This window comes from Trichogramma pretiosum, unplaced genomic scaffold (genome assembly GCF_000599845.2).
Source record: "Trichogramma pretiosum strain Unisexual culture from Peru unplaced genomic scaffold, Tpre_2.0 scaffold19, whole genome shotgun sequence".
Lineage (NCBI taxonomy): Eukaryota > Metazoa > Arthropoda > Insecta > Hymenoptera > Trichogrammatidae > Trichogramma > Trichogramma pretiosum.
The window spans coordinates 1144169-1157933 of NW_019641707.1; the positions used below are offsets into that span (position 1 = coordinate 1144169).

General features: G+C 44.5%; 2 protein-coding genes across 3 annotated transcripts; one reads left to right on the forward strand and one right to left on the reverse strand.

Moving 5' to 3' along the window:
* The first annotated feature begins 1651 nt into the window (after positions 1-1651).
* LOC106651919 (very long-chain-fatty-acid--CoA ligase bubblegum) lies at positions 1652-10635 on the forward strand. Of its 2 annotated transcripts, none has more exons than XM_014370628.2 (8): positions 1652-2027; positions 7470-7546; positions 7634-7694; positions 7892-8433; positions 8519-8620; positions 8683-9672; positions 9751-9876; positions 9962-10635. In XM_014370628.2, exons 2-8 carry the CDS (start codon positions 7472-7474, stop codon positions 10169-10171), a joined length of 2106 nt encoding a protein of 701 aa, XP_014226114.1. In that variant the 5' UTR covers positions 1652-2027; positions 7470-7471; the 3' UTR covers positions 10172-10635. The 2 variants fall into 2 exon arrangements, with proteins under 2 accessions (XP_014226114.1, XP_014226106.1); XM_014370620.2 differs by lacking the exon at positions 1652-2027 and adding an exon at positions 6071-6826.
* An 844-nt stretch (positions 10636-11479) lies between these two features.
* Positions 11480-13550, reverse strand: LOC106651934 (alpha-endosulfine). Its single transcript, XM_014370639.2, has 3 exons — positions 12853-13550; positions 12650-12769; positions 11480-12485 (listed from the first exon to the last, which is right to left on the reverse strand). The coding sequence occupies exons 1-3, from the start codon at positions 12892-12894 to the stop codon at positions 12312-12314; spliced, it is 336 nt and encodes a 111-aa protein (XP_014226125.1). The 5' UTR covers positions 12895-13550; the 3' UTR covers positions 11480-12311.
* Positions 13551-13765: the final 215 nt, after the last annotated feature.

The following is a 13765-nucleotide window of genomic DNA, read 5'->3' on the forward strand; positions in this document are numbered from 1 at the left end:
ATAATTGATGTGAGCTCGATACACAATTATTATTAAAAAGACCAATATAATTGATATCGCGCGATGATTGCAGCACATTATTGTACTCCAGATCTCGATGTTTGCGCTCGGATCGCTTTTGTTTCTTGTTTCTTCTTCTTCAATTCCATTGTCGCGCGTCGCTCGAGATAACAACGTAGGGCTGTTGATACACTAACGTTCGATTGCGTACATACATGCATGTTATGTACCTGCTGTATATTACCTGCATCGCGAGCAACTCCAAGTGCGACCGATAATGAAACGTGACGAATCACTTTTCTCTCTCTCTCTCTCTCTCTCTCTCTCTCTCTCTCTCTCTCTCTCTCTCCAGTAGCCGCGAAGAAACAAAAAACAATTGTTACTCGGCTCTAGCAACGTTTGAAATCTTTTCCTTTTTTGTTTTTACTATCGTTGCAAAGAAATTGTCAGTTTGGAATTATTTTAAATATATTTTCAGAGTTTTGCGCGCTCGACCTTGCGAATAAGAAGAATAAAAAAAAAGATGTAAGTAAGCCTCTCGAGTTCCGCAAGTCTGCTTTGTCATCGCGGAATACTAGAAAATAACGACAAAAATCAAAAAAAAAAAAAACTGCAATCACGAATACGCGATCGCATACGACAAAGTCGCTACTGCATGGCACCCGCGCTAAATAATATACAATAAGAGCGAGTAGTACAGGTGCCGCAGCCGCGTGGCCGTAATCGAAGTCGTAATTTAAGAAGTTCCTTCTGCACGTTCATACACTTGTGCGCAAAAATTGCACCGACTCATCATATGAAAAAAACTTCATCATCGTTATAAAATGATCGACAAAGATTTGTGTATTTTGTACGCGGCCCGTTACGTACAGCGCGGGTGTTCGAGCACTTGTATGATACAACAGGTAGAAAATCTTCAAAGTCGCGTGTGTAAATCGTCTATGATGAAATGTCTATGACGAATGACGATGATGATCAGCCACTTACGTTACTACACTATAAGTAGCACGAATTCGGTGAAACTCCGAACTACGATCTGTATATACCATAGTAGCCCCGGAAGAATTTCAGGAATTTCGATGCAATCCCAGCGGTAAATATACATATAGCAATAGTCGCGTGAAATACACATACGCGCACACATCAATGGGAATGACGTACATATGGGTATAGTTTATAATATAGTATAGGAGTGGTGGCAGGCGCAGCATGAGCAGTACAAGTGGCGTGAGCAGCAGCACAGGATGGCTCGAGCGGTAAAAAGCCGGCGTTTGGTGCTGTGCTTATAGTTCCGGGCTCGATCTCGTTACATTACAGGCGGATGAGATATATAATATGAATACAAGAGCGACGTCGTCACCATGAAGATCCGCTACAACACGTACAAAATCGTATTATCATAAAAAAAACACGGCACAACCGATGGTGGAGGCTGTAATGTTTTGATGCTCCGAAGTTACGTATTCTATATCTAACATCGCATGTGGCGTTAAGATATAGGTATGCTGCTGTAGCAGACTCAACTCTGTGTTGTATATTAGCACTGCGAGTCGAGCCACCACAACACCGCCTGTTTCTCTCTCTCTTTGGCGCGCGCCTCGAATACAACGCACACTAACATATATATCGGAAGGCATGGCTGGCAGGCAGCAGCAAGTGAAAAGCCGAAGCGAGCGGTTACTGTAACAGTCGCGACTCGCCGCTCGCAGCACGCAGTACACCTTGTCTTGTACGAGCGCTTTTCGAAGCTCGCTCGCTACTTATCTTTCTCTCTGTCGTGCGCGCGTTGCACAGTCGAGTCCTTTTTCACACTTGACTCGCTGCCGTCTGCTGCTGCTGTTGCTTGATCTTGGCCGCTTTTTTGTTATTTACCATTGTCACGGTCGCGCGATTCTCGTCCGAAAGTCGCTCTCCCACGGTGTGCATCGGCTCCGTTATTATTTGTATTGAGTTTGAACCCTAGGAAGTTTTTTACGACTGCTGTTTCTGTTGCCGCTGGACTCCGGATAATACAACCGCTGCAACAGGTGAGTCTTTGATTTGGCTCTCTAATTCTAATTCTACGTATATACAAGTACATCGCGACACGTCAGGTTATAATATGATGATACACGGTGTACATCCGAGGATGTCTCTCGGCCACATGGCTTCTTACGACACACACGCTACGTGTGTCGCGCTGGCATCATCGTCCGCATGCAACTTACATGGCAAAAATTTCATACTCGATTGAATGACTAATAGCGGCGCGACGACGACGACGCCAATGTGTATGTACGTATGGGGTTATTTTAGCACGCCCGGCGCGGAAGTTGCACATGCATGTGTGTATATATAAGTGCGTTATAACCCCGTAGAAGGGAAGCAGCGAATCCGTATATAAACACACACGCGTTTCTCGCGCGCACACCTCCTCCTCCTCCTTCTCTTTTATACACTCTTTCTCTCCTCCAGCTCTCTCTCTCTCTCTGTCTTTCTTTTTTGGAGTTTCAACTTTCATTCATTGCTCTCACATACGGCTCTCGTATAAGGCGCGCGTGTGTGTATATAGTAGCGAGTACGATCGTTCGAAAGCGCATCGCTCCTCGAGTCCACAAACTTTCCAGTGATACTTGTGCAACTCGTATAATGAAATAAAATAAACACACATTTTTCTGCCTTCGGCTTATCGATTATAATATTTTATATTATTATATTGCTCCTTATCGAGAGAGTCGATGCACGCAGATAATTCGCTTTGCATGTCCCGCGTGACGCGCGCGATCGTCGCTGATGTGGATTATCTCTTTGGCCGTGGTTTATAATGCACTCGATTTAATTATTTTTTTTGTCACTCGTGTACGTACTTATACACACGTATCGAGAAAATTTTTTTTCGCGTTATATTGCGCTCGGCGCGATCGTACGATCGCTCGAGCGGGATCGCGCGAGCTACTAGATAATAACATGCAATCGCGATCGCAGTGCGCGTAGCACTCGAAGTAAAATAATAAAAAAATGCTCCGTCGCGACTTGTTTTGCTCAGTTTTTTGTTATTTATTTAATTTTGTGCATGCCGCTACTGGGCTTTCTTTATTCGTCGGTCAAACGTATGATCCAAATGCGTCGATAGAAAATAAAAGAAAAGAATAAAGAGTCACGCGAGGGGAAAGGGTAGAGAAGAAGAAGAAGAGAAGAGAAAATCGTTGGGCGCCTAGCGGTCGATGGATAAAAGGGAAAGAAAATCGTTAAGCATGTGCAGCGCACACACTCGGCTAAATTTAGACAAATTACTATATATAATACACGTACGTTTGTTCGCGAACGAGAGAGAGACGAGTGCAGTCGAGAACGACCACGACTTTGTCTTTATATCGCAATTAGCCAACCCCGGTACATAATGTCTCTATAATATTATAATCCAAACAAGTCGATTCTTTGCGGTGTATCCCCATCGTGCGAATGTCATCGTGTCTTTTATGCTTCGACGAATGCATTCGACTCCGTAATAATATAATGCCATTCGGCATGCAAAAAAAGACGACGACGACTCCGATCGAAAGCCGCGCGCGGAAGTCTCTCTCGGACTTTGTATATACGTGCACATATTTGCAGCTACATAATGCGACGGCGAAAGATTGTTGACTCGCGCGTTTTATATATATACCTTATACACATCGCGACGGCGCCGACGACGACTGCTCAGGTGGCCGTGTGCGCCTCGCGCGTCATGCGCGCGTGTAACAGTTTATACTACCTCGCGATCGTCTCTTTTCTCTTTTTCTCTCTTCGCGCTACTACTGTACTATATACACTGCAAAACACCCATGCACTTGCCCCACTAACACGCTTATCACACATCGTGCCCGTGGCGCGCGCGCCCGAGCGGCTATGCTGCACTTCTCGTCGTTGCTCACACGAGTATACACACATGTTTTTTTTTTTTTTTTTCACGGCTTCGACGATGCTCGTGTGCATCGCGTGTGCGCGCAATTACACGCTGGATACGCGGCCTAAGTAACGCGAAAATTTCAAATCCGTGCTGCTCTTTTTTTCCTCTCTTCTACTCTTACGTAAAAAAACAACCTGACTATATGGCTCTGCCTCTCTCTCTCTCGGATCGTCACCCGCACCGATCGGCGGGGCTCCATCTTTTCCAATTTTTCATACAATTATACTCCGGAATAATACACGATTGTACGAACCGGATAAAACAGAAGTAACTATATAACGATAAATCACGTTTTTTATGTGTATATTTTCCGTCCAGGAAAATCTGACGTCTCGTCGTATCTCGTTGTTTTTTTCGCCGATTTTAGTAGATATATTAAAAAAAACCAAAGCCCCGCAGTCGTCGATATATGCTCGTGCATTGCATCTCAGATATAAAGTAGACAGACGTCCGATTAAATAACGCGATGACATAGCGGATTTTCTCACGCTAGTCTCTCTCTCTCTCTCTCTGTATATGAGCGCGTATGTATGTTAATTATCGCGTGATTTCGTATGTAATTTTCTCGGCTATTTTTCTTTTTTTGTTCTTTTTGTTATTTATTAAAATGTCTCTAAAAATACGTTTTTCAGTGGTAGTATAGAGTCGGTGGTCTAGGCTCGATCGACGTCGTCTCGCGCTCGAGCTCGACGTTACGTAAAGGCTATATACACCGACACACGCGCACACACACATTGTATCGGTTAATTCAAATCCGCGACGACGACGACGCAATCGGAATAAGGTTTCGGGGGACTCTGTGTACGCGGCTGAAATTCATTAATTCGCGCATGTTTACATATTTGCTTTTTCTTTTTTTTTTCTTTCTCACATAATCTCATGTGTGTGCGCGACGGTATCATCACACATCATTAATTAATTATATACCGTCCTCTTTGCTCATAATCTCTTTGCTTGACGGTGGTGGCGGCTCGCATTAAAACACTATGTACTATACTATATATATTTATAGTTCAATTGCGATAACGAGTCGATGCGCTCAAGTATAAAAACGATCCCCAAGGAGATACGCAAATTTTTATACGAGTCACGCGATAATATCGCCTCGTACAAGTTTTTCGCAACGAACGAACGAGCGAAATCTGCCGCTTAAAATACCATACGCATCGATCCTCCTCGCAGGTATTATAATGCAAAGCAAAAGTTTACTCGAGTGCAGCTAGCTTCGAGCAACGCACGGCGCTTGTATGGCATAGGTTGACTGGGATAGAGAAGTTGGGCTATTTATAAAGGAGCGCACCACTGCACCGCTTTGATACACGGAGAGAGAGAGAGAACTGCTGTTGCTGCTGCTGCAAGCGGGCGCGAAATAAAGAGAAAAAGAAAGAAAGAAAAAATTGTCGTTGGCAAATCGACTAGTATACACATCATCGTGAGGCCGACTACATAAGAACGCAATATCGCAGGTGCGCGGCAGATATCGTGGTATAGCAGCAGTAGTAGTGGTTGCTGGAAAATTTTACTGTTGCCGCTACTTTTGCGCTTACTAATGCGAAACAAGCAGTCGCATATGCACGCACACACACGCATTCGTGGAAATCCTAGCGCGAGCAGCAGTAGTAGTAGTGGCTACGACGAATCACATTTTTATTCATGCGGATATTTTTTCCTGCTGGATTCTTTTGTTTTTTACGAGCAGTACGTATACGCAAAAAGAAAATTATCATTCTAACGATTTCGAGCAACAACAAAAAAAGAGAGAGAGAAAATTTATACGCGAGACAAAGAAAATTCATGTATTCAAAAAATAATCGATGATTTTCAGTCAAGCGCCGTGACTTTTGACTCGGGCTTGCATCTCTAATGCGTGCATTCAACGGAGAGACAGGTGCCGCCGAACTCGCGCGATTCAAAGTTCCCGCGCGAAAATTGCCGAGGGTCGTCGTCGTCGCATGTCGCGAAGGGCGCGCGCAGACCAGCCGCCTGTGCAAGTGCAATTCGAACGTCCCGCCGAAAGTGGCCTGATGTGCGCCCCGCTATCGATTCGGGACGCGTCCGAGGGGTAGAGGCGTTGTACCTGGACGGGGGTGGGGGTGACCGCTGGGGTGAATCAGGCCGCGCACTATAACTGTATCTCGACGAACTCGGGCTCCCTTCCTCGAGACCGTACTCGAAGTCTCTCTACTACCCCTGCATCTCGTACGATACGAGGGCCGCGCCAGTAATACTACGTCACGCGCACAGACACATGTAGGTAGATGTATAACGTCCTTATAGGGCGGCTCTGCGACTGTCTGTGCGTGTGTGTGTGTGTGTGTGTGTGCACACGACCCCTCTCGCACTCGCCACCGACTCCGTAGTACACGATATACTACTCGTCGAGGATTTCATCGAGAATCTGTACCGCATATAATAATTAGTCCATCGAATCGCCTGCTGCTGCTGTGCGTTTGTAAAATACGTTCGCCCGCGCGTGTATCGATATAATGTAACGCTGCTGCACGGGAACCTTGAAAAAAAAACAGGAGAGAGAAGAAAACGCGAAAGAGAGAAGTGCACGCAAAAACGAGAACGCGTGCGGACGTATAGTAGCATACATATAGTTGTTAATAGTAGTGCAGCAGCAGCAGCAGCAGCCTAGGCGTGTGTCGTGTCGTTATATACGCGCTCGAGTTCGAGCCGAGTAAAAGGATAAACTCGTTGTAATCCTCCGCAATCGTGACCCAGACGGCTTTAAAAGAGGAGCCTAGGGAAGTAGTGCGCGTTGGTGTGTGTTGTTGAATTGCGTGACGCCCGCGCGAGGGTGGTGAACGACGACGATGCTGGGCTACGTTTACAAGATAATACGCAGCATTTGGAATCATGGCAGTCTCGAGGACTTTGGCACTGCTCAAGGTATAACAGCATAGCATGCATAATCGTACGCACATACACACCAGCAGCGCGTGCAGCTCGCGTGGCGTAAGTAGGTAGCCCGACTGCACGCAAAACACGTGTGCGAGGATAGACAGAGATATAGTGCTGTAAAAAACAAGCACGAAATCTTATATTAACGCAGCTTTTAGGGAGGGTGACGATGAGGGCACCGATATAATGACATATAATATGCCGAACACCATATTTTCTACTAACTGGGCGGTGTGACGCATATCGCTCGATAATCGTGTGCATGGCACGAATGTACGTATGTATAGTGGCGGCGTTGACAGTCGTCGTCGTCGTCGTCGTCGTCGTAGGCCTCCATCCCCTCAAATTTCTTTTCGACCCCTTTTTTTCATTTCAATTATCTTGGGTCGCTACCTTATATTACATTATCGCCCCCACCACCTGTGTGTATATGTCATTCTCTTTTTTGGAATTTCTATCTAAATATCAAGAGACCGTCGTTCGCAGCCCGACGTGACTCAATCCGCGTGCGCTTGCATTACGAATTACGTATACGAGGACAAGGATTTTTGTTTAGCTGCGTGTTGACGTTTGGGGCATACCAATGAAGGGGCCTCAATGAACCGATTCTTATCTCTCTTTTTTCTTCCAGATATGGCCGCGGTGCAACCTCTCCTCGTCAACGGCGTGCAGACCAATGGATTCGGCAACGGCGGCGCCAGAGATAAAGTACGATTCTTGCTTCGCTTAGATTTTTGCTTTTGCGCTTTTATCGTTTTAACCGCATTGATGGTTTTGCGTTCGTCTTTGTTACAGGCCATCGTCAATAATCGGACGACTCCGAGATACGCAGTCGCCAGCGCGACCGGCTTAGACGGTGAGTTATTATTTTTTTTTTGACGTTTCTATTAATAAAATCTTGAAAGAGAAGCCATATGCGTATACGCAATGCAAGAGATAGTGCGTAATAATAAATTACACACGCGTCTTGTGACATATCGTTCTCGCGAATTATTATCATCATCGTTACGATTCGATAATAATTTTTATTTATACACCGCTACTCTTACACAGGTCCCGACCAAATCCTCAGCTCGGATGTCGACACGACGTGCGAGGCCAGCGGCCGAGTCCGCCTCAAGCTCGACGGCAGCATCGACCAAGACGACTTCAAGCCGATCTCGGTGCCGGGCCTGCTCGCTCGCACGGCCGCCCGCCACCCCGACCATCCGGCACTGGTGTCGCGGCCCGACGCCACGGGCAAGCGCACCACCTACACCTACCGCGAGTACGAGCAGCAGGTGAGGCAGGTGGCCAAGGCCTTCCTGCATCTGGGCCTGGAGCGCCACCACAGCGTCTGCATACTGGGCTTCAACACGCCCCAGTGGTTCATCTCGGACATCGCGGCGATCTACGCGGGCGGCTTCGCCGCCGGCATCTACACGACCAACTCGCCCGAGGCCTGCCAGTACTGCGCCGAGAGCAGCCGCGCCAACATCATCGTCGTCGAAGACGACAAGCAGCTGCAGAAGATACTGCAGATCAGGGCGCAGCTGCCCAAGCTCAAGGCCATCGTCCAGTTCGAGGGTGTGCCCCAGCACAAGGACGTGCTCAGCGTGAGTATTTCGTCTATATATAAACGTATTCCAGCCAGAGCTCCGATATTTTTTACTCAACGAATTTGTGCAATTTTTTTTGCAGTGGGAGGATCTACTGGAATTGGGCAGGCAACAGTCCGAAGACAAGTTGGAAGCCGTACTGAAGACGATCGGCGTCAACGAGTGCTGCACTCTAGTCTACACGGTGAGTTTCTCAAATGCAACATCTATTAATCAATGAAACTAACTAATTCCATTGAAATTTAGTCGGGAACCGTGGGCAATCCCAAAGCCGTGATGATCAGCCACGACAACGTTCTGACCAACGCCAAGGCCATACTGTCGGGCATCGATCTCAAGGAGGGCCGCGAGACGGCCATCAGTTATCTGCCGCTGTCGCACGTGGCGGCGCAGGTCGTCGACATATTCACGTGCATGCTCATGGCCGGCACCGTGCACTTCGCCGACAAGAACGCCCTCAAGGGCAGTCTGCTGGACACTCTGGTGTCGGCGAGACCCACCGCCTTCCTCGGAGTGCCGCGCGTCTGGGAGAAGATCTACGAGAAGATGCAGGCGGTGGCGCGCAGCAACGGCCCCATCAAGACCTGGATCGCCAACTGGGCCAAGGCCCAGGGTCTGCACTACAACCAGCAGCGCATGAACGGCGTCGACTACAAGTCCTGGGGCTATCTCATCGCCAAGTGGCTGGTCTTCGACAAGGTCAAGGCGGCCCTGGGCCTGGACAGGTGCCACCTGTTCGGCACGGCGGCGGCGCCGCTCAGCACCGAGGTCAAGAAGTACTTCATGAGCCTGGACATCGTCATCGTCGACGTCTACGGCATGTCCGAGTGCGCCGGCGCCCACACCCTCTGCAGCATCGACAACTTCCGGCTGGGCAGCGTGGGCCACGCCCTGCCCGGCTTCACGACCAAGCTCGACAACATGGACAGCCAGGGCGAGGGCGAGATATGCATGGCCGGCCGCCACGTGTTCATGGGCTACCTCAACGATCCGGAGAAGACGCGCGAGGCCAAGGACGAGAACAACTGGCTGCACACCGGCGATCTCGGCAAGATGGACGAGAAGAACTTGCTGTACGTCACCGGCAGGATCAAGGAGCTGGTGATCACCGCCGGCGGCGAGAACATAGCGCCGGTGCACATCGAGCAGCTGGTGAAAAAGGAGTGTCCCGCGCTGAGCAACGCCATGCTCATCGGAGACCGAAGAAAGTACCTGACCATGTTGGTGACGTTAAAGGTAAAGGATGACGAGTGTGAGCGCGACGATTATTGAGCCGAGCTTTTCAACGATATTTTTTCTTGTGTTTTTATTCAGACTGAAATGGACATCGAAAGCGGCGAACCACTGGACAAACTCTTGCCCGAAGTGCAGAAATGGGCAAAATCATTGGGTAGCCAAGCCAAAACTGTCTCCGAAGTTATAAAGACCCAAGACCCATTGGTGAGTTGCGTGAAAAAGAATGAAACTCACGAGTGAAACGAGGCATTTCATCTTATCTGAAATATACAAACGTTTTTTTTCACAGATACACAAAGCGATAACGGAGGCGATCACGCGGGCGAACGAGAAGGCGATAAGCAACGCGCAACGAGTTCAAAAGTTCCGCATACTACCCCATGACTTTTCCGTGCCAACCGGAGAACTGGGACCGACGTTGAAGCTCAAGCGCAACGTCGTCCTCAAGATGTACGCCAATGTGATAGAGGAGATGTACCAGGAGAAGAGTACTGCCTAAAACTCTGTAGCGAGCGACTTCTTCTTCTTCTTAGTCGCGTCGCGGCTTGTAGTAGTCAAATCTTTGTTGTTGTTGGTTGTTGAGAGAGGATTTTTAACTAATTCATCGAGCGCAGTCGCCGATTTGTGCGCTGCTTAATTGTATAGGGTATAAAGTGAGAGAGACTTGTTTCCTGTAGTCCAGGCTATAACAAAGACAAAAAAAGGTGGTCTTCTAATTGTGCGATAAAAACTATTTTTTACCGAGATAAAAGAGACACGCCGCACGCGTCGCGCACCGAACTATGTATCAGCCTGAGAAGATGAAATAACTATAATGATTATTTACATCAAATGTATAAGCAAAACTTTTAATTGTAATAGTTACCTTCGTCGCGGTGAACGTACATATTGCACGAAAAAAATTTATCGATCGGTGTTTTTCTACTAATTATAAAAAGTATTTAGACAATGTGGCAATTTGTAAAAAAAGAAATAATCACAATTAATCGGATTATTTGAATTTCTTGATTTTTTGTTTTCAAAAATCAACCAGCTAGGCATTTGATAATAATTTATCAAAAAGAAAGCCAAGTTTTCGTTAGTTATTTTCAGTTTCTACTTTAACTGAGCATTTAATTTTCTATCGCAGAATTAGTTCTGTAGAAAGCTTTTAAAAGAAATTGTTGTAATTATCGTTGTATATTTCTATATTTATTAAAATTTAATCACACCTTTAACGCACTAATTTTGCAATGTATGTTTTGGTGTTTATAAGGAATAATTATGACGATGTTAGTGTACATATTGTGAATAAAAATAATCAAAGTGCCTTTTTACAAATGTTATAATAGCGCGAGTGAAAGAACTTTGACACGTTCAGTTTTTTTAAAAATATAATACTTATGATTAATGATCATAATATAGATTCTTTTTTACTTCAGGTGTATGTTACATTTAAATTATACAATTTATCCAAATAATATTGCAAATAATATCTGAAGAATGGTAATAAAACAAGCTTTTTAAGCAGTTTATTGTAAAATATTTTAAGACTGATTGTCTTAATTGGTTAATAAAATTATAATTAGAACGTGCATAATAAATAGTCATGTAAGATAGTTTGCGGATATTGATTATTTTCTCTTTTCCTAGAGATACTATTTAGTTAGTAACCAAATTTACATTCACTATTAAATAAATTAATTGATAAAATTAAAGGTGCAAAGTTGATAGAGTGTACTTAGTTATACAAAATATATTAATAAAACTTCAGTTCGTCAGTCTTAATTGTCATTAGTATTTTTTTTTAACATTACTAAACAACGGATTAAGATGGATTATTTTCGCTGTATTTTTTCTTATACTTTGATCTCGTTAAATAAAATACATAATTATTTACAAAACATGGGTCATTATTTCAGGAGTTTCTCAGAGTTGTTGGTAAGGTTGAGAAAAATAACAAATCAATTATTTGAACATAAGTGTATTACTAAGTGTAGTTTACAATAACCAAATGTGATTCATTTTATAATTACTTAATACTTGAAATTGATATTTTACAGTATGAATTCCTTATATGAAAATAGATTCCCTAAGCACATCACAGAAATTTTTAAAAAATGCACATGTAATAATCTTGTACAGCATTAGTAACAGTGTTATGAGTTACAAATTCGTAACATATTTCAGTGGCTGATCTTTGACATTTTCAACTATTATTTTGAAATTTATTCTCACAATTTGATTGCTTTTTAAAGGCTAACATGTAATAAACTAACACTTACTCAGTTTTAATATTTTTGTTTGTTCCCTGTTATAACACAAGTTCATTTATGATTTATGTTTAAATGCTTATAACCAAGCACTGGTAGTTTTAAAAATCTACATTCTAATTTCAAAGATTTTTGATCGTTATTTAAAATAGACAAATAAAAAGAAACTTTTTGCAAGCTGAAGTTGTACTTAGAAAAGAATTATTAACTAGAAAACTTTATAATGTCTACTATCAGAAGGTAAATTATTGGGAATCAACAAAGCACATCACATTTAACTTGATTCTCACAACAGGCACCCAGACTATAACGATTTGGACGTGTTTTCTGTTTGAACAATGCATGCACACACACCATCCAATGGCACAAAAAATTCAAACATAATGCTTATGAGGTACTCGTTGATGTATTAAATTTTTGTTGAATGATGGAAGTTTTACGCTGTGGCACAGTTTCAGGTGTTGGTATGGCATCACCAGTTGGCAGAACTCCAGTTGGCTTGGGTTTCGCCGCTTGTTTTTGTTTAGCCATTTGATAATCTCCAGAATCAAAAAATTTTTGCTAAAGAAAAATAGAAAAGAAGCAAATTATCAACTCATCCTAATCGCAGAGCTTGATTTGCATATTCAGTTTGCAAGCTATTGCATAGTCATGTGACATCGGCGTACGCTAGATGCACAATTATATCATTAGCACTAGCGCAAGCTCTCAGAAAATCAACTTACTCCTTTCGCTAGCCTTTTCTGTAGAAAAGCAGAGTGCCCACTGATGGGTCGACCAGCAACAGCAGGAAATTTAGCTTTCAACTTTGCTTCCTCCAATTTTTCAAGGTCATTGGCCGAGAGCTGAAAAGAATTAAATAGAATGTAAACAATGAGCAATGCGCAGAGGATCAATCAATGCATGAACGACGAACGAACGAACGTACCTCGGCTTGAGGAGGAGGCATCTCTTGATTTTGTTCACTCATTGTGATCAGGACTTCTCGTTAAAGACTTTCGGTGGAGAGGAAAGTGGTGTTAACTCTTGGGGATGATCCTGCCCAAAGATAAAACAGTCACTCGCTCGTATGTACGCAGAGAAAGAGTGTCAATGAAACGAGATGATCGTCGCCACTCGACGAATAAATAGATGTCTTTCTAATCGTTCTAGAACGAGGCACGATCAATCGAATTATTCCTCTCGGAGTTGTATCGTCGTCGTCGTCGTCGGCAACGGTCTCGTAGCTTTAACCTCAAAGTCCGTTGCGCGTTCAATATCAGCGAGAGAGGAGCACTACTATTTACACGACGCTGCTGCAATAAAGTGCTCTAGAGAGAGAAAGACCTATGTGTGTGACAGTGTGACACGGAGCTCTCTCTATTCTTCTGCGATTCAAATTCGATCGATAAAACGAGGCGACGTCGAGTAGTTGTACAATACACACACAGGAGTTTATATGCAACTCCGTCGAGTAAAAAAAAAGAAGAAAATATCTACGCGTAATAATTGTTCGAGTTGCAAGCAACGTTCGACAGCAATAAAGACGACGACTGCAAATGTAATTCGCACCGAGGCGTGAGCGTAAACTGTGCTATATAGATGCGCGGGGTATTATCCGAACCAACTGCCAAACGTGTGTGTATATATTGAGTATGTATACACAACAGTATACTGTATATAGAGCCATAGGCACATACAGTGTCGAAGAAAATCCCTATATTTCCTTGGCTCGGTGGATCTCGCGCCACCTAGTTTTGGCGCGAAACTTTGTCGATCGCGCGCGCACGCCAGAAGAAGAGTATACCTAGAACGCGAGTAAGTCTGCGAGTGCTAGCAGCGTCCAGGCGCAGATACGTGTT